At 33.6% G+C, this 27155-nt stretch overlaps 1 protein-coding gene across 1 annotated transcript; it reads right to left on the reverse strand.

The window, feature by feature from the left end:
- Positions 1–439: 439 nt before the first annotated feature.
- LOC123920429 (EH domain-containing protein 1) lies at positions 440–11411 on the reverse strand. The gene is made up of 17 exons (XM_045972686.1): positions 11146–11411; positions 10977–11056; positions 9842–9910; positions 9712–9769; positions 9487–9542; positions 9361–9390; positions 8294–8300; positions 3791–3852; positions 3128–3241; positions 2889–2991; positions 2723–2772; positions 2219–2347; positions 1877–2128; positions 1690–1769; positions 1295–1421; positions 863–1006; positions 440–761 (listed from the first exon to the last, which is right to left on the reverse strand). Exons 1-17 carry the CDS (start codon positions 11234–11236, stop codon positions 576–578), a joined length of 1638 nt encoding a protein of 545 aa, XP_045828642.1. The 5' UTR covers positions 11237–11411; the 3' UTR covers positions 440–575.
- Positions 11412–27155: the final 15744 nt, after the last annotated feature.

The following is a 27155-nucleotide window of genomic DNA, read 5'->3' on the forward strand; positions in this document are numbered from 1 at the left end:
TACATGGAATGACGCACCAGAATCCACGACCCAACATGTATCTTGTGATGTCAAATTAACATGACCATCATCACCAACGAAAATTACCTCATTGCCTTGAAAAATGGTAGCGGCTATGTTTCTCGCATCACCATTTTCTTGTTGCTCTCTTTTGAGCTTCCTACATTCTTTCTTCATGTGACCTTTCTCGTGACAATAAAAACACTCCACGTCTTTTCTTGTCCACGACCTACCCCTGAACTTATCTCCAGAATTTCCCCTTGACTTGTCTCTAGTATTGAACTTCTTGTGGATACTTCTTCCACGATACTCAGTGACAAGCGCCTCAGACTCTGTTGGCATTCCTTGTTCCTTCCTTCTAGCTTCTTCATTGAACATGCTATCTTTTACAATGTCCAATGTTAGAACACCTTGTGGTGCCGAGTTACTCAATGAAAATGGGATTAGGGACCAGGGTGTATTACATCAATAACCCGTAAGATTATTCTTTTTACTGGATATAACCCGCAATATTAGTATACTACAAATGTCACGGCAACTAAATCAACTCATCAATGGATTAAGTGCTAAGAAATTTAATCATAAGGATTCTTAAAATTCTTCAAGAGGTTAGGAATGTCGTAGGCAAGCATGTCATCAACTACTTGTATCATTTTTGGCTTCAATTTCTCAAACTTGTCGATATTATAACCACGCAAGCTCTCTCTGAAATGCTCAACATTTGGAAAGTCACCAGGAGGTAAATGGAACTCCCTTTGTACCTGTTTTGAATTTTACAGGTCATATATACACAATATAATATTTAAGTGACATCAAAGAGACATGTAAGGTGAGCAGAGCAAATGAAGAATCTGGTGCATACCTTTCCAAATTCACCTGCCAAGTTATCAATGAGTTTTTGCTGAGCTTTAGATTTGCCCATCATCGCAGGCATCTCCTTTTTAAGATGACCGATAATGTAAGCATGTATCTTGGCTGCTCGGGCTCGTTTAACAAATTCATTGATCTACAATAGTCAATGAATTGAATACATAAGATAAAATTATGCAAATCAGCAACTTCAATAAATAACACATAAACAATAATTAACTGGATTGTGATATTCAGCAAAAGTATACATATCAAATTTCTCCATCATGAAAATGACCCTGGAAGATCCACAAAATTAAATCAAAAGGCAAACTTACTAGTAATTAAATCATATCAATCTTCATAGTTTATTTGCTAACTATTTCTAGTAGAAAATAAAATAAAATGACTCTTCAATAAAATAAAATTAAATAAATAAACTCACTCTTCGATCACAAGCCGCCTTTGGTATATCTTTCAGATCTGAAAGAAGGTCTTCCTGTTCTTTTTCAAACAGTTCCTTTCCGATTGGACCGCTGACAGCATCATTTACAGGCTTGTCGTTAAAGGAGCTGCAAAAGAAAGGTGAGATTAAGGTAGATTTGGAATTAACCCTCATAGCACAATAACAGAAATCTATAATTATGATAAGTATAAAAAAAAATTGAAAAATACATCATCCACAATTCCACCACAAAAATAACATTGGGGCAACTTCATGATACTAGATAAAGATAAAATTAAAATAACTGGTGAATGCAGAAACACATTGGTTTCTTTCCAACTCTCCATGTCAAAGAGTACATTTTAACAATGACATACATATACTAAGTGACATACCCAATATACACACGAGTGACTTCAGGTGTGTTAAGCACCTTCCCGAGTGACCACATTAAGGCTCCATAAACCCTCATCAGCTGTAACATAGAGCCAAATTGAGGTCAGTATTCCCTAAAGCATGTACTATGAGTTTCATTAGTATATATATAAAAACAAACAGAAGTTTAACTACACAAGTGCTTACTTGCTGAGTATCAACTTGATCTGCCTTGTTCAAAACTACTCGAATTTTGTCATCATGTCCCCGCAAAGAAGTTATCACGCGATTGAACTCATCACTAATATCAAGTTTGTGAGGATCAAACAAGAGGAGTATCAAATCACACTTTGCAGCAAACCAAGATGTTACACCCGTAAAATCATATGCTCGTTGTGTCCGTTGCTTTTCTCCAGATAGAACTCCAGGACTGTCCACAAATGTAATGTGCTCCAGTAGCTTTGGACAATCAAAAACTGGTTAATGGTTATATCCAAATGCACACAAGGAAAATCAATTAACTTATTCAATGGAGCTAAAGCAACTTACCGGATGAGGCATTTGTGAACACTCAAATTTTGACAGAAAAGCTGTGCCAAAAGTTGTAAGTCCACTAAACGGCATGTCTGCTTGGACAGCAACAGTATTTCCAGGAATGCTTCTCTCATCAGGTCCAGACTGTACACCAACACCATTTGCTAGTTAAAATTAATGCAATAATTCATTTTCCAATGACTTGAAGATATCTTACAATAATTCAAAGAATAATGCTAGTAACACAATCTTTAACACACTTTTTAACACACTCTTTTATTGGTTAAAGTTTATATCGTCCCACCAAAATTATATGCGACCCACCTGATTTGGTGGGACCAATATGAATTTTAACCAATAAATGATAGCGTGTTGGAAAGTGTGTTAGAGTGTGTTGCTAGAACTCAAGACAATTCAAATTGTCAAAACTAGGCACTTATGCAAAAATAATTTGAAAACTAAGAAAACTTTAAGGTATTAGAGTGTTGTGGGAGGGACTCTGGTTTTCTGGCACCATACCATGACAACAACAAACCTATCAGTTGTAGGCTCAGGTCCAATATGTGCACCTATTGATAGTTACGGAAAAACAACACAAGCTTCAATGACTTATGTCTACAAAACAGATATGGGAAGTTCCTCACTTAGACACCGATATGGATATAGAAAAAGCAGAATTACTTGCCTGGATAATCACATTTAAGCAGATGTTTGATAAATGTTGTTTTACCAGTTGAATATTGACCCAAAAGCATAACCATAGGTTTGGCATCAAAATCACTATTTGTCTACAGTAAGTAAAGCATTGCAATCAATAAAGATGTCAATTGTGTATTTAAAACAAAGCAATGATGTAACCAAGTATAGAAATGTGACACTAAATCTATAATGGCCAGTCATTTCTAAAGATGGTAACTTACTGACCAATAATGGGGAGACAAAATCATTAAAGCGGTAAGTAACTTCTAAAGGCTTCAACTTCTGGATATAGAGTCTCTTCAAGCCATCAATTATTGATGTCACAGAGGAAAGTGGCACCTGTTGAAATATGCACCAAAATAGAAGTGAAAACCCTATAAGAACATATATGTATAATTTCTAAGCTTTGGCAATAGCAAAGAAGTAGCAACACACAGAATAAAGGGCCTAGAGAACACATCTACAGGATAATGCCAAATTGTTTTATGCCCTATCAGATACCAACTTAGATGGATACAAGACAAAATGAAAATTTGATTAGCCTTGATACTTCAGGCAGATTATTGGTATTGGCATGCATCATTTAGACGCTTGCATAAAATCCAAGAGATAATGTTAGTTTCAGGCCTCTAATAACATCCTAGTCAGACAAAAACCAAACCAACCATTCCTGGGGATACTTTTCATTCTTCAAGATTATGATGACACAAAATGAAACTAGAGCATAATAAAGCTGGTAAAGAATGCCAATCAAACTTGTAACTGTTACTAATCCAAAACTTAAGATGAATATTGAGGATGTTCTCTCTAGCAGCAGATAAGGATAATGCACAAAGAAAGGTAGGAAAAATTCAAAGTCACAGTCACACAGAGTAGCAGAATGCTTGCCTTTTTTGTGGACTTCGAAGAAAACCAACTGCTTGATGGTGATGGCTGTAACTGAGGACTACCTGCATTATCGCTAGTTACTTAACTGGGATTTTGAAGAGAAAGGAGCAAACAAGAAAACAAAAATCAACGAGTGCCCATATTCAATAAAATGGGAAATATATTACCATTTACATCTGTTAGGACTCAAAGCCCAAATCCTAATGCTGAGTCATCATTAGCTAATGATTATAATGTGGGGGCCAGGAATTGGATAGTTTATTCTAGAAGGAGGAGAGCTGGCAAGGAAGGGTAGTTACGATGACGTATGAGAGAGAAGTTGGTGAAGAGCTGTGTACCTGCATTCCGAAATATAAGGAGGAAGTTTGTATGGAGAGAGGATCTTTTTGGATTTGCTGCTAAGTTGTTAGAATGGAGGCTCAAGTTTAACTTGGCCTTTAGTGAGCTTAGCTCTCAGATTAGTTATTGCTTGATTCTCATTATCCTGCATAACTTGTAACACTTCATCTTTTTCATTCAATAAAGCTCTTCTATTTTGCCCTGTTTTTGCTTATTTCCATTGTTACTCTGCTGGGTCGTAACAATTTGGTCCGACCTACCGGATTCGATATCGGGGATCAGTGAATGCCTAAAAACACCACTCAGATTCAGTTGATCAGAGGAATGGATGCTAAGATTGCTTCGTTAGAAGCAGAGATCAGTGGAGTGAAGACTACTTTGGCCAACATGGAACAGAACCAAGCTCGACTCATCGCTTTGTTCGAAAAGAGTCTCGGGAAATCTGTCGCTGATGAAGCAGAAAAGATCGGTGAGGGATCGGTACAGCATATTTCTCGATCGAACAGTAACCACCTTGATGACGACTCGATGGCTGAGTTCCGTCGATCAGTGAAGAAGGTAGAGTTACCCGTTTTCAACGGCGAGGATCCAGCTGGGTGGATTTCGCGAGCAGAGGTATATTTTCGTGTTCAAAATACTCGATCAGAGATTAAGGTGAATCTCGCACAGTTGTGTATGGAAGGCCCAACGATCCATTTTTTCAACTCCTTGATTAATGAAAACGAAAATTTGGATTGGGAGCAACTGAAGCAGGAGTTATTGGAGAGATACGGTGGTCACGGCGATGGTGATGTGTATGAGCAATTGACAGAGCTTCGACAGAAAGGAAACGTTGATGAATATATCAATGATTTCGAATACCTTACTGCTCAGATTCCGAGGCTTCCAGATAAGCAATTTCTGGGATATTTTTTACACGGATTGAAGGAAGAGATTCGTGGTAAGGTTCGTAGCTTATCTGTAATGGGAGACTTATCTAGGTCGAAGGTGTTGCAGGTAGCACGCGCGGTGGAAAGGGAAACGAAGAAAGATGGATTCGGTTTTAATAGAAATAAACCGGGTCATGGGTCTAATCGAACCGGAGTTAGCGGTTCACAGAGAGACCGGTCCGATTGGGTTTTTGTGAAGAATGGATCGGGTGATGGGTCCAAGGAAAGTGGTAATGGGCCTAAGCAAACTCGGCCCAATGTTGCTGAAAATCAAAAAAATCATTCACGCGATAGAGGGTATTCTCCGTTATCATACAACGAGATAATGGAGAGAAGGAAGAAGGGACTTTGTTTTCGGTGTGGTGGAACCAACCACCTTAAGAATCAATGCCCTGAACGGCATCTTAAGGTATTGATAGTCGACGATGAAGAAGAAGATTCAGAGGGGAAGTTATTAGCCGTGGAAGTAGAAGATGAGGAGGAAGAGGTACAGGGTGAGATGAGCTTGATGAATTTCTGTCAGTTGAGTAATACAGGGAGATCGATACCACAGGTGATTAAATTACAGGGTACGATTCATGAGGTACCCGTTGTAATTTTGGTGGATAGTGGAGCATCTCATAATTTTATCTCACAAAATTTGGTACACAAGATGAATTTGACTGTTAACGATGATGCTGCTTTAAACATCAAATTGGGCGATGGATTTTGCTCGAAAACCAAAGGCACTTGCAGTAATCTTGAAATTGACATTAAAGGGCTGAAAGTGACTGTGGATGTGCAGTTGTTTGAGTTAGGTTGTGTGGATGTTATATTGGGAATTGAATGGCTTCGCACGTTGGGAGATATGATAGTAAATTGGAAGAAACACACCATGAGCTTTTGGCTTAACAAGGAATGGGTTACATTGAAAGGAATGGAAAGCTCTCTGAATATGATGGATACTTTGCACAGTGTCCTGTGTAAACCAAAATTGAAGAGAAGTACAGGAGGCGAAGAAGCTAAGGTTAAGGTAAGTTGTGGAGTCCTACATTCTTTAGAGGTGGAGCAGTCAAGGGAATTGGAACACTTGTTGAGTTTATATGCAGATGTGTTCCAAGACCCTAAAGGATTGCCACCAAAAAGAAATAAGGAACATGTTATTACCTTAAGAGAAGGAGCAGGGGCAATAAATGTTAGGCCCTACAGGTATCCACATCATCATAAAGATGAAATTGAAAAGCAAGTGGGTGAAATGCTACAGGCAGGAATAGTACGACCTAGTACTAGTGCTTTTTCTAGCCCTGTGTTATTAGTCAAGAAGAAGGACAATTCATGGAGGCTGTGTGTGGATTATAGAGCTTTGAATAAGGCTACTATTCCTGATAAATTTCCCATACCAGTGATTGAGGAACTGTTAGATGAGCTACATGGTGCCAGCTACTTCTCCAAATTGGACCTTAAATCCGGATACCATCAAGTCAGAGTTAGAGAAGCAGACATCCACAAAACTGCTTTTCGCACTCATGAGGGGCATTATGAGTTCTTAGTTATGCCCTTTGGATTAATGAACGCTCCTTCAACTTTTCAAAGTCTTATGAATGAGGTATTTAGATCATTATTGAGAAAATCTGTCCTTGTGTTTTTCGATGACATATTGGTCTATAGTAGGACTTGGTCTGAACATATGCAAAATCTGAAAACTGTTTTACACATTATGCAAACACATGAGCTAGTGGCTAATAGGAAAAAGTGTCAGTTTGGTAGACAATCTGTGGAGTACTTGGGTCATCTTATTACTAGTCAGGGTGTAGCTGTGGACCCTAGTAAGATAGAAAGTGTTATCCAGTGGCCAATACCCAAGAATGTTAAGGGAGTGAGGGGCTTCTTAGGACTCACAGGCTATTACAGAAAATTTATCAAGGATTATGGAAAAATAGCCAAGCCTTTAACAGACTTAACAAAGAAAGATGCTTTTATGTGGAATGAGAAAGCATTGTATGCTTTTGAAACGTTGAAAAAGTGTCTTACTACTGCTCCTGTCTTAACTTTACCAAATTTTGACAAAGAATTCATGATAGAGTGTGATGCATCAGGAGGGGGAATCGGAGCCATTCTTCTACAAGATAGCAGACCTATAGCTTACTTTAGCAAAGCTCTAGGGGTAAGAAATCTTACAAAGTCTGCCTATGAAAAGGAGTTGATGGCTGTAGTACTTTCTATACAGCATTGGAGACCTTATTTAATTGGAAGAAAATTTGTGGTGTCAACTGACCAAAAGAGTTTGAAACAGTTGTTGCAGCAAAGAATGATCTCTGCAGACCAGCAAAACTGGGCAGCTAAGTTGTTGGGATACAATTTTGATATTGTGTACAAACCCGGTAGACTCAATAGTGGAGCTGATGCTCTATCTCGAGTAAATGAAGGTGGTTTGTGTCAGATTACTAGCAGCTTGCAGTGGGTGGATGAATTGACTTTAAGATATGAGGTTCATCAAGATTCTCAGTTGAAACAAATTTTAGATGAGATTCAGAAGGATGCAGAAGCTAGACCAGGGTATGTGTATAAGAATGGGGTGTTGCTGTATGAAGGAAGATTGGTAATACCTGCCAATTCTTCTATGATTCCTATGTTGTTGACTGAGTTTCATACTACACCTCAAGGAGGTCATTCAGGATTTTACAAAACTTATAGAAGAATTGCTGCAAATGTGTATTGGATTGGTATGAAGAACACTGTACAAGATTTTGTCAAGGCTTGTGACATTTGCCAACGACAAAAGTATTTAACCACTTCCCCTGGTGGGTTATTGCAGCCCTTACCAATTCCAAATCGTATTTGGGAAGATCTTTCCATGGATTTTATAACAGGTTTACCCAAATCTAAAGGGTATGAAGCAATTTTGGTGGTTGTTGACAGATTATCAAAATATGTTCACTTTATACCTCTGAAGCATCCTTACACAGCTAAGATGGTGGCTGAGATCTTTGTGCGGGAGGTGGTGAGATTACATGGAATTCCTTTATCGATTGTTAGTGACAGGGATCCGATTTTTATGAGTAATTTTTGGAGAGAGTTATTCAAACTTCAAGGCACAAAGCTCAAGATGAGTACTGCATACCATCCTGAGACCGATGGTCAAACTGAAGTTGTTAACCGCTGTTTGGAAACTTATCTGCGATGCTTTATCACTGATCAGCCACGCACATGGGCAAACTGGATTTCATGGTCAGAATATTGGTTCAATACTAGTAACCATTCAGCTACAGGACAAACTCCTTATGAAGTGGTTTATGGGAGAACTCCTCCTGCTATTACCCGATGGGTACAAGGTGAGACTAGAGTAGATGCAGTACAAAAGGAACTTTTAGACAGAGATGAAGCTTTGAGGCAATTAAAACACCATTTGCAGCGAGCCCAAGACAGAATGAAACAAATTGCTGACAAGAAGAGAAGTGATAGGAGTTTTACTGTTGGAGAATGGGTCTTTGTTAAGCTTAGAGCTCATAGGCAACAGTCAGTGGTCTGCAGGATCAATGCCAAGCTAGCTGCCCGATACTATGGGCCATATCCGGTGGTTGAAAGGGTAGGGGCAGTTGCTTACAAGTTAAGATTACCCGATGGTTCAAAGGTACACCCTGTATTTCATGTTTCCTTGTTAAAGAAAGCAGTAGGCAATTACAGTGAAGGCGAAGCATTGCCAGATTTGCAGGGAGAGCAAGGAGTACTCATAGAGCCTGAAACAGTGCTGGCTCATCGGTTTGTATGGGTACAGAATGAGAAAGTGGATCAGGTTCTTGTCCAGTGGAAGGGCCAGAAGTTGGAAGAAGCTACATGGGAAGATGTGATTCTCATGAGGAGCCAATTTCCAAATTTTTGTCTTGAGGACAAGACAAGTCTTTCTGGAGGGAGTATTGTTAGGACTCAAAGCCCAAATCCTAATGCTGAGTCATCATTAGCTAATGATTATAATGTGGGGGCCAGGAATTGGATAGTTTATTCTAGAAGGAGGAGAGCTGGCAAGGAAGGGTAGTTACGATGACGTATGAGAGAGAAGTTGGTGAAGAGCTGTGTACCTGCATTCCGAAATATAAGGAGGAAGTTTGTATGGAGAGAGGATCTTTTTGGATTTGCTGCTAAGTTGTTAGAATGGAGGCTCAAGTTTAACTTGGCCTTTAGTGAGCTTAGCTCTCAGATTAGTTATTGCTTGATTCTCATTATCCTGCATAACTTGTAACACTTCATCTTTTTCATTCAATAAAGCTCTTCTATTTTGCCCTGTTTTTGCTTATTTCCATTGTTACTCTGCTGGGTCGTAACAACATCAGTGTCTTTTTGTTTATGCTTTTTTTTCTGTAGATACAAAGCCAAGCAGTAAGTACTTTTACTAAATAAACATGAAAAGTTAATACCATAAAAAAATAGGAAATCGTAAAAATAAATACTTACAGCTAGTAATACATCCAAACCCTCCATTATGGGAGGTTTCAGATTTTTCAAATCAACTGCAATAAATGATAAGCTCTATTAGCTAAAAAAAAACTTGCGATCGAAATTCACAATAAATATGTGCAGACAGTACATACTATGTGCATTTTAATATTTGACCAATACAATTACAAAACTTTATTCAAACAAAACAATAGAAGAAAAACCTAAACACACATAGCTTACCATCACTATTCAGCAGATCATGTGTTATTGGGTGTCCAGATTGTGCCAAAGAAACTACCTACATTTCAAATGAGTAAGATTCTGGAAATCGATCAGTATTAAACTTCCGCAAAGTGTAACATATTTTCACCTGCATAGCAATGATAAACTCTTGGAAACCTAGATAACCTTGTCGCTTTGAATCTGCAATAGCCCACACCTTATTTTGGTAAGGAGCAAAGAAACAAACAATTTAGTTCACGAGGTATAAAGAAAAAAACTAAAAGAGATACTTATCAACAAGTACAGTTTATATAAAAACTCAAATACCACATGTCCATACCATTCCAATGGATAGACACAAACGTCAAATTAGTATCAAAGTGAAATAAATAAATAAAAGTGTAGGAGTTCAAATTCAATCCACCATCATTCTTTTTTTTTTTGGAATAGAAGAGGGCAAAAGCCCAATCCACTATTAGTCTAGTACAAAACATAATAAATTAAAGTTAAAATTTAAAACAAAATGGTCAATTGACAACATAAACTCTTAATAGCGACATCTTTAAATCTAAAAAACAAAAAGTCAAAACAAAAGGAGTTACATTGAATAACAGTGTCGTTAATTGCAGATTGCAGAAAATAACGGTTTTTTCAAATTCCACTACACAACAGTGCTATAAGCCTATAATGCTGCTATAGCCGCTATTTCACAATATTTGGTACTAAATAGTATATCGTGGAACAATAGTGATTTGTTCAAATTCCAATATGCAATAGCGCTAGCGCCGCTATAGCTGTTATTTAACAACATCGTGGGATAATCTGTGATAGTGTTTCCACAAATCAAAGTTCAAACCCAATTCAAGAGCAACCACTATAATTTGATTTAGCAAAGTGAAAAAGAGTAGAGTTTAGTATAGTAGGATGGACAGGGAAAGTTGAAATTCGACCGATGCATGCTTGAAAGTGTAAGATAGTTTTATAAGGTCATCCAATAAAAAACCAGTAATTTGCCATATCATACAATTAATTTCAAAATAACCTATGATTTGGCGGAAATACAAGATGCTCATTTAAAGTGGGTGACATGGCAAAACAGTGGATTCTCAGTTAGAAAATTACAACAGGGGCAAACCTGCCAAAATCACATTATCTAAGTTTTGATCCCATTGCATATGTTACCTCCAAGCAACCAATTTAATCACTTTTTTCTGAACTATCAAACCAAGCAATCATATCTTAAGATTGTTTACAAGTCATAAATGTAAGAAAAACAAGAAAACCTGTTTAAGATCTTGACGGGACAAATTAGACATAGCGAAAAACTTGGTGGCATCATTCCCCGTTATGCGTCCATCACTATCTGAAAATCAAAGCGACCACAGTGTTCAGTTCCATTGTTAAACAAAAAAAAACTAAGCAAGAAATTAGTGAAAATAGATAGATTAGTACCTGAATCAGCGAAATTGAACCATTGCTGGTAAATGTTCTGATGCTCTTTGGAGCACGAACCGATTGGGATCGGATCGAACTCCAACTCCATTGATAGCAGAACGATACACTGTATTGCGTTTCACGTTTCCAAAACGCAGATTCTGTGATGTCGGTTGTGCTTTTTGTGAGTGAACAGAAAATGAAAATGAGTGCGTTGGAAAGGAAAATAGAGTTGGCACAAACAAGAATAGATTTCTTGTTTAAACTTTAGTTAACATAAGTTTAGTTTAATTTAAGTTTTTAAGTTTAGTCAAACAGTTTTTTTTTTTTTTTTGACAAAAAGTTTAGGCAAACAATTTAATTAAGTTGAGTAAAGGGGAAAGCAATTTTGCTTACATAGTTAGATGCCTTTGCTTTGCTTTTCATCATGCCAAATTCCTAACTTAGCGTTAAGTGGCGGAGCAAGAAAATAATATTAGGGTGTGCCACAAAAAAAATTATAACATGTATTAAATATGAAAATTATATTCCATACAAAAATTTAAGTTGTAATTAGTATAAAGTTTTTTTTTTGATAGGGTAATTAGTATAAAGTTAATCATCTAAAAATTTAATTAAATACCTTAAAATAATATTTTACGTGTACCAAGCGACTTGAAATCATTAAGAATTAACTTTGAACTAATACTTGCACAAAATTGAAGATAAAAATAAAATATATGTTTTACTTATATGTATATATATTAAAACAGTTCTTAATTGAAAATAATTGTGTTTTTTTAAAAAAAAAAACAAAAAACATGAAAACAGTGAAAAAAAATTATTAGTTAAAAAGGTGTGTTTTATTCACACAAAAATGAAGCTTTTGAATTCATCTTTACATTAGGTCTTTAAATTAGCAGGTAAGTAAATGAGTATTTTTTGAAAGATATTTCTTTTTATATCATTTAAAAAGTTATAATAACTAAATATTACATTTTAAAACTATCAAGAAAATAAAATCTGATTTTTTTTTATAAATTTTTTATTGCTTATAATAGTGAATATTGAAATTTTTTGTGAAAATAATGTTAAAATCAGTATAATATTTATAAACAATGAAGTTATGTTTTCATAGGAAATTATTTTCTCTTAAATAAAATAGTTGGCAAATAACTTTTTAGTTAATAAAAATGATTTTTATTAATTTAAAAATCAAGTACTGATACTTTCAAATTTTGATTAAATTTTCTATTTTGTTCCTTATGCCACATGTTCAAACCCCTTTGGTGATTGCTAAAATTGATACTATTCTTTTAAAATAAAAATGCAAAAAAATTGAGTGGGAGAGGGCCGAACACGCGACCCCTTTGTAACCCAAGTTAGTTTTTCCTCTTGAATCGGAGAATTTGAATGTGCAAAAAAAATATTTTACATATTTAAATTTTACATTTTCGAAATCCTTCATGGGTTTAAATTTTAAAAGATTTTAACACATGAATTCTAAAATTTGAATGTGTAAAAATTCATTCTACAATTTAGAATCTGAACGCCCTATACGGTGTTTTGGACAGAGTCTCGGGTCATTTTAATGGAAATGGCCTGACTCTCTAGGGTCCAATAGTTGCAGAGTTTTCTCAATGAATTTTGACTATAATAATGGTGCGCGTGATCTCTTTGCACACGTGTCACAGCGAATTCTCCCCTGTGTCACTCATGGATTGTTGGATCTTATCTCAACGGCTCCATGCATTCTCCTTATTGGAGTATTTTCTCCAACTCAATTACATGTTGACTTGGACGTCGAAGTGATAACCTTTTTTGCACGTTCCTCCGCTGCAATCGAACACCATTCACAATATTTTGGATCTTTGTCCATTGTTTGGGAACCTTCTAGTGGTGCACGTCATCATCGAGTTTCATTCCGTTCAGAGCACATGCTTTGAACCCATCTTGTAGGAAAATAAAAAAAAATCATGATTTTTACATATTTGGATTCAAGTATTCGGCCGTGTAATGAGAACTTTTTACTCGTTCAAATTCTACAATTTGAACGCCCCTTAAAATATGTTTCGAACTCCACTTGTGACAAAAATGAAATTTCATTATTTTTACACATCTTAGTTTCGAACCCCACGTCTAAAATCTTGAAATTTTCAAGGTAGTAGAGGGTTTTTTTTCTCAAAAATCTCATTTCTACCAGTTCTCTACTTAATTGTAGCGGATTCTGTCCGCTATTTAAGTAGCGAATGTTATAAAAATGAGAAAATTTCATGTTAGGGCGTATTTTTTTTCTCAAATTTCACATTTTTATAACGTCCGCTACTTAAATTGCGGATGCTATAAAAATGAATTTTCATGTAGGGTGTTTTTTCTCAAAATTTCTCATTCTTACAACGCCCACTACTTAAGTAGCGGAATGATAAAATGGAAAACACGTAAGTAGCACAAGTTTGGCAAAAAGTTAATCTCAAATTCAAAACCTTGTTGTGAAGCATTGAAAGGTGCTAATGTCTCATTGGTTGATGGACATACATATACCCTCAACTTATGAGAGGGGTAGATTAGAAAAAACCTTCTCCTTGTATGGAGAATATGATCAGCATAGAAAAAGCTTTGTATGTAGCTAAAACTTGCCAATGCCAAAATATTCCTACAGACAAGTGTGGAAGTAAGTTAATTTATTTATTTTTTATAATCCAAAAAAAAACTGGTTTCGTTTTTCTTTTTGTTTTTGGAAGAATGGATTAATTTCTATATGTAGAATTCTAATATTGTCAATTATAAATGTGACTCTCTCAGGTCATATTCCTCATCCTGTACCTCCAAAGGCTTGATAACAACATTGGGTTGGGCTTATGCAACTTAGCTTGATATTATTATGCACATATATGAATAAAAAATTGACTGCATTGTAACCAAAAAAAATTTGACTGCATTTTTTCAATTATTTAGTTATGTTTTCTCTACTTTTATTTGTATTTATTTATGAGTTTATTTTAAATTATTTTAAATTATGTCATTTTCTATTAATGTGTGTCACTATGCGTTACTATCCCTTGTGTCTAATAATGTTCATGTAAGTCTGTGTTTCATAGTTTTCTATTGCTGGTATGCTGCTGTGTAATATCATTTTCAAGTTGAATTAATGATGGACACTTTTATTTGAAAAAGTGTGATTGTTTGATTTAGGGCTAGGGGTGTCTTCGACTTTTTGGAGTCCTGTGAGATTATTAAAAATAAAAATAGGCTCTAATAAAAAGAAAATGTGCAAAAAAAATTCAAAACAATTATCATCGATTTAAATTAAAAAAAAAATATTTTTTCTCACTAATATAAGATTTATTTGTATCAGATTTTTCAGCAAAAAATTTATTTTTTTTTTTATAAAAAAATCACTTTTTTTATTTTACTTGTGTTTGTTTCAGATTTTTTCAAAAATTATTTTAGTAAAAATGTCATTTTTTTTCTTCAAAATGAAAAGCTATTTTCAATAGCTTTCTTCGAAATCTTTTTTTTTTAAAAAAAAAAACTATTTTCTAAAAAAATAGATTTTTGTGATTGTAAACAAACGGAAAAATAGCTTTAGATTTTTTTCAAAATCTCTTAAAAAAAATCTCTTGGTATGAAAAATAGTTTTAGATTTTCTTCAAAATCTCTAAAACAAATCTCTTGATTTTTTTCAAAAAAAAAATCATGTTTTTAAACCTTAAACAAATAAGCCCATAAAAGAGTTTGGTAAACAAGATAATCTCTATCACACGCCTCTCCATTTGATAAAACTATAACATAACAACTAGCTATAATGCATCTAAAAATATTTTGAATTTTTTCTCTTTAAACCCCCCATGTTTCTTCTAGCCCCCTTGAAATTCCCATTTTTCCGTCATATTTTTTGGAAAACATTTTCCAACATTTATATTTTTTTGGAATATATTTTCCAAAATAGACTAAAATGTAGTTTTCATATCTATCTTTTTTCATTCACATTCGAGTGTTTCAGATTCTATTTTCCAAAATGTTAACTATTTCGGAAAATGTTTTCCAAAAATTCAAATATTTCGGAAAGCAGAATCCGAAATTGCTTCGGAAAATATTTTCCAAAATTATTTTGGAAAATGTTTTTCTGAAATCCTGTTATATGTGATCAGAACCGCAAATTTGCTATTCTAACCTGATTTTTCATCAATCTCAATCATTTTTTAAAAAATCAAACACGCTCAATAATAAAAAAAATAATTAAAAAGGTTGAAATACATAAAAAGTAGCATACAATAAAATGTGTATAACAGGTTTGTCGTAAAACATCATGTTTGTCTACAAGTGTACATAACCAATAACTCACATTTATCAGCACGATTATATTTTGGATTATGTTTGGAGATTGATTAGTGTGATGAAAAATCAGGTTAGACCAGCAAATTTGCGGTTCTGATAACAAATTACAGGATTTCAGAAAACGTTTTACAAAATTACTTTGGAAAACATTTTCAAAAGCAATTTTGGAATTTACATGATGAAAAATAGAATCCGAAACACTGGAATGTGAGTGAAAATAAAAGTAAGAGATTCGAAAATTGAAAATGGAAATAATTGGAAATTAAGAGGATCCCAACTCGAAAATTGATTGGAATTTGGTAATAAATAAATACAAGTTATAAGATTTATAGCTAGTTTGTGAATTAAAAGACTAGTAGAAGTCCCCACATTGAAAATGACGTATACATTAGTAGTATTAATTTAATTTATATATTAAAATGTGCATTTTTGTGTCATGTTCTTTTTTTTTTTACATATTTTTGTGTTATGTTCTAAGGGGTACTCAATTTTATAAGTAGAAGTGAACACACTAACTTCTGACGACCACATGCCTTCCCACGGTTTTGCCACGCAACACATCAGATATATGATCACAGTGTAAAACTTTTTAAGAACACCGAAGAAGGTGTTAGACAAACTGAACAGTAATTGGGAGAATCATGCAGCAATATTTTAAAAGACCATGAATCTCATATTATATTATCAGAGATTTTTCGCTATTTTTGAAAGATGGAGTAATGTAGCTTGAACCATCTTATCGGATGATTCAAAAGCAAATACAGTGGCTAATACTGATTCATAAATATTATTTTAAACTTTAGTTTAATAATCATTTAATTTATTTATTTTAACACCTGGACGCACGCACGCACACACGATTGTACGCACGCACGCACGCGCGAACACACGATTGTCCACACGCACATAAACACACACTAATTAAGTGAAGGCACTTCCAAGCACAAGCGGTGCTTACAGGCCATAAGGAGCATAATACTACGTACACAACCATGACAAGTGATTGAACCACATACAACATAAAATTCCCCTCCCTACAAATAGGTCCTAGACCAGTAAAACAATAAGCATCAGGGAGCAAACAACACCAAAACATGCAGAGACTAAAAACTATCCCCTTAACATACACTCACTCACCCGGAGCATAGCAACTCCATTTCCAACAATTTCCTCTCAAACTTCTCTCTTCCCAGTCCCACCTCAACTTCAATTATTTTCCTTATTTCCTCTATATATATATATATACATCAATCTTCAATAGCTATACCTAGCTATATATAACACACTTCAAAAGCAAAATCCAAAGATCTCTCTAGCTTTTTCATCCTCCATCGTACGTGTGTCCATGGCACCCTCACACATGCAAAACGGTGACTACTACAACACCACTGATGACGAAAACGACGTTGTTAACTACTACAACACCACCGATGACATAGAAGAAGAAACCGAGGCCAGAACCAACAACATTGTTTTCAATGGTTCTTCATCTTCACGTCGTTCATCATTTTCATTGAGTAGGGTAATACTTGACCCGAGAGGAAAATGGGTAGAAGTATGGAACCGGATTTTTCTTTTGGTATGTGCAACGGGTTTATTTGTGGATCCATTGTTTTTCTACACGTTGTCTATAAGTGACACGTGTATGTGTCTGTTTATTGACGGTTGGTTGCTAGTTACCGTCACCGTTATCCGTTGCATCACGGACGCGTTACATCTATGGAATATTTGGTTACAGTTTTATATTGAGAAACGCTCCTCTTTTGGATTTGTTCATCGTACTACTCGTCCTCGTACTTCTTCACATGTTTTTCCTTACTTCAAATTTAATAAGGGGGTTTTCTTTGATATCTTTGTCATCCTCCCTCTACCTCAGGTAGTTATTTATTTTTGTTTATTTTTTTTTGTTTATAGTCAAGACTATAGAGAAACTCTAATATATATCTCTAAATTGCATTTTGTAAAAAAAAGTAATATCAAAATTGTAGTTGCACTTTGGTATTCCTGGCAATTGCAGCTAATGTGGTCACAAGTTGTGATGTCATTTACTTTCTTCGATCAAATGTATGTAGTCTAAATACATAAAGTCGCTTCTAGAATGATGAAACTCATGTAAACTTTATAGATATAATCCAGTGTAATATGCTACAATATTTCGAATACATATTTTAAAAACAAAAAGAAAAAAAAAAAAAGTCATCAATGGCAGTGACGACTTTCATAAAAAAATTAAAAAAATCAAAGTCATGGCTGCCATCAAAGTCGTGGCTGCCATCCACGACTTTGCTTAAAAGCTAAAAAATAAAAGCTTAATTTATTTATTTTAACACCTGGACGCACGCACGCACACACGATTGTACGCACGCACGCACGCACGCACGAACACACGATTGTCCACACGCACATAAACACACACTAATTAAGTGGTGGGGGGGGGGGGGGAATTGGTGCCCTGTGCAGCCGCTCCTCTCGAACACCCACCGGAACCCTCTGCATGCTACAACCCTTACTTCTCTGCTTCACTTCTCTAACACTTTCATTCTCTCTCTTTGAGACTTAGTAGCATGGATATGGAAAAACACAAAAAAAAATGGAGAGGAAGAGGAGAAGACACACATATACAAGGGTGAGTGCAGCGCAGCAGGGAGGGCAGCAGAGGATCCAATTTGGCATTTTTGTGTTATGTTCTAAATAAATCATTTTAGAAGTGAAAGTGAACACAGTTGCCTTATATATCCTCCAAAGACCCTTCCTCTGCTTCACCTCTCACTCGTTCATTCTCTTACTTTTTGAGACTTACAAACATGGATCTGGAAAAACAAACAAAAAATGGAGACGAAGAGGAGAAGACACACATATACAAGAGAATAAAAACACTAACATTAGTAAGACAAACACTTTCTAGTTAATTCTTTTCCTGTTTGTTCCCAACACTTTATTTTATTTTCTCATTTTACTTTATTTTTTTGGTTGCATGTGGACTAATATGATCTTGAGAGCTGTTATGTTGCCGATGTTGATCAAAACTTCTAGGAAAGTGATGTTGTTCATTCGCTACTGGAATGAAGTGTTGGTTATTGAGGTTGTTGTTGATTATGTGCACCTGGTTTATGCACTCATCTGTATTTTGTCCTGCTTCTTTTTTATTTTTTTGAAATTGGTGACACTTTTTATTTGGAATCCGGATCTGTTCCAGTAGATAAAGGCTCCAGTTATCCGGTACCATATATAGATGTATGTTCCTGTCTCTTTGAAAATCAAGGACACATTTGTATTGAATTTCGGAAGGATATAAATATTGGTTTTGGTCTACTTCTTCAAAATGTCCTTTCTTTTACTTGGTTGATTTTGTTAATCAATTTTTGTTTTCCTTAGAAATTGAAAACTGGATGTAGTCTCATCATTCACTATTCTAATTAGGAACGTGGAAATTGTATTATAAATTATTTAAATTGGGGTTTAACTCTTATTTTGAGATTTTATTGTTAACTTCATTTTTACTATTGTATTTTGTTGATGAACACACACATATATTACATTTTTATGCAATTTAAAATTTATCTAATTATGCACCCAAAATTTTTTAACATCTGAACGCACGAACGCACGCACGCACGCACGCACGCACGCACGCACAATTGTCAACATGCACATAAACACACACTAATTAAGTGGGGGGGGGGGAATTGGTGCCCTGTGCAGCCGCTCCTCTCGAACACCCTCCGGAACCCTCTGCATGCTACAACCCTTACTCCTCTGCTTCACTTCCCTAACTCTTTCATTCTCTCTCTTTGACACTTAGAAGCATGAATATGGAAAAACACAAAAAAAATGGAGAGGAAGAGGAGAAGACACACATATACAAGAGAATAAAAACACTAAGATTAGTAAGACAAACACCTTCTAGTTAATTCTTTTCCTGTTTGTTCTCAACAATTTATTTTATCTTCTCTTTTTTTTGTTGTTGCAGATGTTGATTAATATAATCTTGAGAGTTGTTATGTTGCTGGTGTTGATAAAAACTTCTAGGAAAGTGATGTTGTTCATTCGCTACTGGAATGAAGTGTTGGTTACTGATGTTGTTGTTGATTATGTGCACCTGATTTATGCACTCATCTGTATTTTGTCCTGCTTCTTTTTTATTTTTTTGAAATTGGTGACACTTTTTATTTGGAATCCGAATATGTTCCGGTAGATAAAGGCTCCAGTTATCCGGTACCATATATGGATGAATGTTCCTGTCTCTCTAGAAATCAAGAACACGGTTGTATTGATTTTCGGAAGGTTATAAATGTTGGTTTTGGTCTGCTTCTCCAAAATGTCCTTTCTTTTACTTGGTTGATTTTGTTAATCAAATTTTGTTTTCCTTAGAAATTGAAAACTGGATGTAGTCTCGTCATTCACTATTCTAATTAGAACGTGGAAATTGTATTAAAAAATATTTAAATTGGTATTTAACTCTTATTTTGAGATTTTATTGTTAACTTAGTTTTTACTATTGTATTTTGTTGATGAACACACACATATATTACCTTTTGATGCAATTTAAAATTTATCTAATTATGCACATAAAAAAGATTATCTAATTAAATGTGCATTGTGAAATTTATATCTTGCTCAATGCACCATATTAGAGAGGGAATTGAAAATCTGTCACTAAAAATTAGAGAGGGAAAATCGAATTTGTTACTAAAATTAGTGAGGAAACAAAAACCGTCATTAACTTCACATTGACTAAAATTAGTGAGGGAAACAAAAATTTGTCACTAATTAGCAACGAAATTTCATTCATTATTATTAGCAATGGAATATAATATATTGTGACGAACATTTTCCATCACAATTGGTGACGGATTTGAAAATTCCCTCACTATACTTTGCGACGCCTTTTTTGTTACTGATTTATAGTTGTCACTAAACCCGTCACTAAAGTTGTTTGTGACGGAAGTTCTTGAATTTAGTGAAGAAAATGTACCCCCTAAATTTAATTTTTTTTAATAATGACTGTAGTACACGATCTTATAGAACAGTTCCATATACGAATGTATGTTCCTGTCTCTTAAGAAACCAAGGACATAGTAATATGATTTTATAGAACAATTCCATATACGGATGTTAACATAATTTGTTAATTAAATGGTTATTGAGAAAATTTACAAGGGTTTTTATTTATTTATTTCAATAACCTAAATTTGAGGGAAAAAAAAGATCTCAAACCACCTACTTTGAAAATTAATTTTTCAAATGCTTTATTATTGTGTTATTAGGACATATTCATTTGAAATTGTGAGGTATTGAAGACTTCACTTTTGTGTTTTAATAGGATCTCACTATTTCAATCGACAAAGTCGTGTTGCAAATGCGTGTAAGTACATATTGAAGGATTAATTTGTTGCAATTGGTGTCAATCCTATTGTGATTTCGAATAATTTTAAGTGGATGTGCAACAACATGAACTTGCCAATTGAAATGCCGAGGCGTTATTATGACTAAAAAAAGAAGAAAATGTCCTTCAAGACCTTGCCTTGTAAATGGATGTGCTTTTCTAAAACCATAAAGTAAGGAGTATTTGAGGAATTAATTTTTAAAGTCGGGTGGTTTGGTTTTTTTTTTCTTCTTTTCATAAATAGGTTGTTTAATTTTTAAAAAAAATCCAAAATTAAGGTGTCCAAATCAATAACATATATAACCCTTATTTTAGTTTGTTCAAAAAAAAAAAAACATAACCCTTATTTTAGTGCTAGCCAGCTGAAATCCCTATATGAAAAAAACTAATGATAGATGTGTTGATCTGATTGAATAGTACTACAAAAATTGATAATCGATACTATATAATAAGAGACGACTGATAAGAAAAAAGCGTAAAACTGTTAAAGATCTTATCTCTAGAAGGTTCACTTACATATACACACTTGCTTTCTGCGACGCAAACTAGTGGCTCGAAGTCTAGAAGGCGAGAGGGATAGTTTGATCATTACGAGGGATGACCAAGACATTTCAGGGGGTGCGAAAAATGTTGCAATGGAGTAATGTGTGGTTTACCTCTGCACATGGTTGAATAAAATGCATCACAACTAAGAGAATTTTTTTTTCTACCCCTACATTTATCTCCTTACCCCAACATAATTTAAAATATTTCCATTTTACCCTTAGCTTAAAATATTCCAATTTTACCTTTATATTATTATTTAACTTCTTACATTGTTCACCCTACATCACATCGCTAATGTTTCATAATCTCTCCTATTACATAACCTCCTTTTTTTCTCAAAAAAAATTTCTAATTTTTTTCAACACAGAATGGACAATAATTTGTATTGTAAAATAAAATTCATACTTCCAATTTTACCTTTAAGCTAATAAGCTTTTCTTTGTTTGGGACGTACTCTTTGTTATGCAAAGAAAGGGAGGGATGTGGATTGAACTTTATGGGTTATTTGCAGCTCATGAGGACGAGACAAAGTGATGTTTTGTCATTTTTCTCAAAGTGTAGTAGTAGTAGTAATACATGTATGCATAATAATTTATTAATTTTCATGTCCTATCAACTAAATATGTTGTATTTCCTTTAATTAAGATGTTTACATTTGAAACTATACTGCTCGAATACTGGCAAGAACATCAAATTAATTTAGTTCCACTAGGAAAATTTGACATGTTTTCCTAGCATATAGTATCCTATAGCAAAATGCAACTACAAATATATTATTATTATTATTATTATTATTATTATTATTATTATTATTATTTTTTGAATATATTAATTGAATTGCAAATTGAACCTCACAAATTATTTCTCATTATTTATTATCATTCTCACCAAAATTCATACCTCCAACAACATTTTAAAGCTCTAACATGAACATGATTAATAAAATGAATTAAGTTTGTTTGTGTCAAAAATAAAAATCTTTTTTTTTTCCCTTCTAAAATTTAAAATAAATATTTTACCATCAAACAAATATAATAAAATGAAATAAAGATAATTTTTCAACTATAAATTAGTTTTTTTAGATGGCTATAAAGTTAGTTATGGCTTAGTTTTATACAAGTTAGTATTTTCCCTTCGACATCTCAACAGAAGTGATATCAAATGTTCCATCATTCAACAATTAATTAATCATATATACTACTTGATTTCGCATAAAAAAATGTTATGCTGACATAGTTTATGAACACAAACATGACAAATATACTGTCCAAACACTTTTTTCAATTTTTAAATAATATAATTCACTTTATTGGTTTCCGTGCACACTCTAATGCCCATACGTTGTAAAAAATTTGTCGGGAGATTTTGTGTTTAAATATCATGCCTCTTTGGCATAATAGGATGCTGTTGATTTGACATACATAGACAAAAAAACTACATAGACAAAAAATAAAACAGAAATCATTTCACACTATAATATACTTATTACAACCAATTAATCTTTAATACTACATAAACAAAAATCCCTCTTACTCACTATCACTAAGATATACTACTACTACTACTCCTCCTCCTCCGGTTGAAAATGTGGAGTCCTGCACTTTATGAAAACTACAATAATCAAACATAGCATATACCCGATAATAAGTAAAACAACCCACGATGGGGTTGGTAGGGGTCGGTGTCAGGATCATCAAATTTAAAGGTTGGTAAAATGGTGTCGGGCAGGTCGGGCGGGAAGGCAACGGACGTGGGTGCGATGGTGGGAAAACTCTTATCTGCTGCTACTCTCATCTGTTGCATCTTGTTTTTTATCCTTTGAAATCTACTTCAAAACAACACACAATAAGAACAAGAACATCCCAAAACAGAATGTTTAGATTGAAAAAGCATGATACCAATGAACCAAAATTATGAAAAAAGACTGCAACTTTCAGAAGAAATATAATTAGAAAACAAACTTATACATAAAGGGTATACACATAAAAACAAGAGTGAAATGCAAAAATGTTACCTGAGACTGAGAAAAAGTTGAAGTAAAGAAGAAGATGAAGAAGGGGTTATAGAGAAGAAGAGTATTACAATATATTTTGGTTCAAGTGGAGTCAAGTAATGAAATGAAGGAGGCATAAATAAGCTATGTGTCAAAAGATACAATACAAGTACTCGCACCTGAAATCAGAAAATTACAATATATTACAACATCAAGTACCGTAAGTTATAACTACCTCAAGCCTAAAACAAACACATTGATGACAGCAAAAACAAGGCTAGCTCCCACTACATAACATTGTTTAACATTCAAAAAAATCACATTCAATGATAGATATTCTCTAGTATCCTTCATAATATTGAATACTTGTCTAGTCACTTGTTTTACTTATAACTCACTTATGCAAATATTAAGTGTATATGAGTAAGAAAAGTATAAGCACACATATGTAACTTTTGAAACAAGAAAAATTCAATTTAAACAGAGTAATTTAACATACAAAACTAAATAGACTTTTATTCTTAAAAAAACTAAAGTAAATAGACTTTACTACATGTTTTTTTTTTCTTTCTTGAAGATCACTTTACTACATGCTGAGATACAAAATAGTTACTTAGACACAACCACAAATTAAAGAAAAAATGAGCAAAATTAAATTAATTGATGTAGCTATTTGTTGTTTCGTTTAATTTTTTTATTGATGTGTGTGTCTATATCATTGTGATGCAAGTTCTTATATCATGACTCTTCAATTATGAACCTCCTTTTCTGGCCTTCTAGATTACTTCTTTTATTTATGATTCAAATAATAGTCTTCTAAATATCTTCACGAAGAATATGATACCATTGAGATAGTATGATGCACTTGTTGATTTGAGTGATTTATTATGATATTATCATTATTTCAAGAAAAGTTCAAGTGAAAACATAAGAACCATTCATAAAACTTAATATTTATCTTCATAAGCACGCTTCTTTTGTTTCACGTCGGCGCTACTGTGTTGTTGTTCTTCACTCTCAGACCTATGAAATTAGGATTTCAAATCTCTTTTAATTTGTTTCACGTGACCAAGACACATGCCAAATCGCTATTGTGGATTGTTAACTAATGAAGGACCTTATGATCACCCTAGCTTAAGAGTGCTTTGCCTTAGCAAACAATAAGACATCATGTTGCCATGTCTTTACATACAAAAACTAGATAAATTTTAGATGGACCGCATCTTATTAATATGGACATATCTTTAATTATGTGACAAAAATTAAAATGGGGTAGCTTTCAATTGGAGCAAGCAATGAGCTTTTGAATGACATAACTAATTTAGAGACAGTTGCAATTTCTTTTCTTTTTCTACACTTTTTGTGAGTTGTAAAATGTATAGTAATTAAGGAAGAGTACGTCCAATATAAGAAAAGTGAAGAAGACATATCATTAATTAAATTTTGAATATTTCATGTTTAAGCTTTTCTTTGTTTGGGACGTACTCTTTGTTATGCAAAGAAAGGGAGGGATGTGGATTGAACTTTTTGGGTTATTTGCAGCTCATGGGGACGAGACAAAGTGATGTTTTGTCATTTTTCTCAAAGTGTAGTAGTAGTACGTAGTACATGTATGCATAATAATTTATTAATTTTCATGTCCTATCAACTAAATATGTTGTATTTCCTTTAATTAAGATGTTTACATTTGAAACTATACTGCTCGAATACTGCTGGCAAGAACATCAAATTAATTTAGTTCACTAGGAAAATTCGACATGTTTTCCTAGCATATAGTATCCTATAGCTAAATACAACTACAAATATATTATTATTATTATTATTATTATTATTATTTTTTTGTTGAATATATTAATTGAATTGCAAATTGAACCTCACAAATTATTTCTCATTATTTATTATCATTCTCACCAAAATTCATACCTCCAACAATGACATGAACATGATTCTGATTCTTTAATCATTAAGCACAAGGTATTTTGGTGTGCTTAGATATTCTTCCTACACATTAAGCACATTTTACAGCTTCTAGTGTTTAATTTTTGGCCGTGAAACTGAAATGGATCCATAAAGTATTCATGGATAATCAATTAATGGGTGCACATCAAGTACACTCATATTTCCTTGAATTTTTTCAGCTAAGTTATGCCTCTTAAGACTCTCTTTTGTATAGACTTGATAATAATTCTCACATGCGGTCCCCCCCTACCAAATTTGTTTCCACTGCATGCTACTGAAATAAAATTGTATATATTGAAACTTTATTTTAAAGGGTTATTTCCAATTCATGGAGACGGAGACACAATGATATAAATGGGTTTTTCAAAAGTATCATGCCATTGAGATTAATTATGTATACAACCAATGAGATTTCTACATCTAAAATGTTTATTTACATTTCTAGTAGGATTTGAAGGGATTTTGAATAACACGAGAAAGAAATCGTCAAAATGTTCAAGGGCAAAAACCAGTATAGCCTGTCATGTAAATATGTCAATGCTATAAGGAAGGAAAAATTCTCTTAGCCAACGTTTCTTTTATCCCCCGAAATTACATTTTTGTCCATGCAAAAAGTTCGGAATATAATTTTCGAGTTAAAAATAATATTCATAGTATAAAAAGTTTGGGAATCGAAAACCAGTTCTACAATCAAACCATTAAAAATCAGCGTGACCCGACTGGTTTAACAGTCAAACCGGTGAACCAGTGAAACCAACACTGAATCAGACCAGCTTGAGATGTGTTTAATAATTAAATGAAAATTTCATAAAAAATTTGAAATGTATCCTCACCACTAGGCCAAATGAACGTTTTTTTGGCACACATTATATTTTTCAACACCTTAATGCTCCCAATCAGGCTCGACCCCTATATATGGAGGTGTAGTGTGAGCGACGACATCGGTCCTCAACTCAAAATTTTAAAGTTCAATAATAATATTTATATATTGTTAATGTTTTCGAATTTAGATCATATGCAAACCAAGCTCGGTAGGCAAGTGGATAGAACAATATTAATAAAATAATAGAAATGTGTAGATAAAAATGAATTTATAGATAAATATTCTAATCGCTCTTGTTACTTCAAGTTCAAACTATAATTGCACACTACGAATTGCGTAAAATAATAGAAATGTGTGAGAAATTGACAACAATGCAGAGAAGGATGTGAATGAGAAAGAAATAAGCATAGAATAAGAACAAAACACCAATGGAAATTGGTTAATGTTCTTTGTGGTCTTCATCTAACAAAACCAACTGCACTTCACAATTGTTGTAATTCTATATTCTATACTATGTCCGTCTCAAAATATAAGAATTAGTTGACTATTGCACGTACACCGATGTATAACTTTGATTACAAATATTTTTAATTGTCAATTAGTAAAAATTATAGAAATTTGATATTTTAAAAACACTCGTCGAAACAGATCAAACAAGATCTTATATGATAATATTTACATTTATATATCTTTAGAAAAATATGATCAAAACAAGATATATGAATAATGCATTTAGTCAAACGAGATCTTATAAAATAAAACAGAGGGAATATATTTTTATACAATGGAAAATATTACTTTTTTGCTTAAATGCACTTTTAAATATGGAGTATATCCATGTGGGAACTGCCACATCATCATTAGAGACAAAACCAATCATCAAAATTCACCTTAAAATGGGATGGGGATGGAAACTCAAAATAAATAAAATTGGGAATCAAAAATTGATTTTTAAAATAGGAGGATTAAAATCTCATTTTTTTATTTTTTTTAAATACAGAAAT

This window comes from Trifolium pratense, linkage group LG4 (genome assembly GCF_020283565.1).
Source record: "Trifolium pratense cultivar HEN17-A07 linkage group LG4, ARS_RC_1.1, whole genome shotgun sequence".
Taxonomy (NCBI): domain Eukaryota; kingdom Viridiplantae; phylum Streptophyta; class Magnoliopsida; order Fabales; family Fabaceae; genus Trifolium; species Trifolium pratense.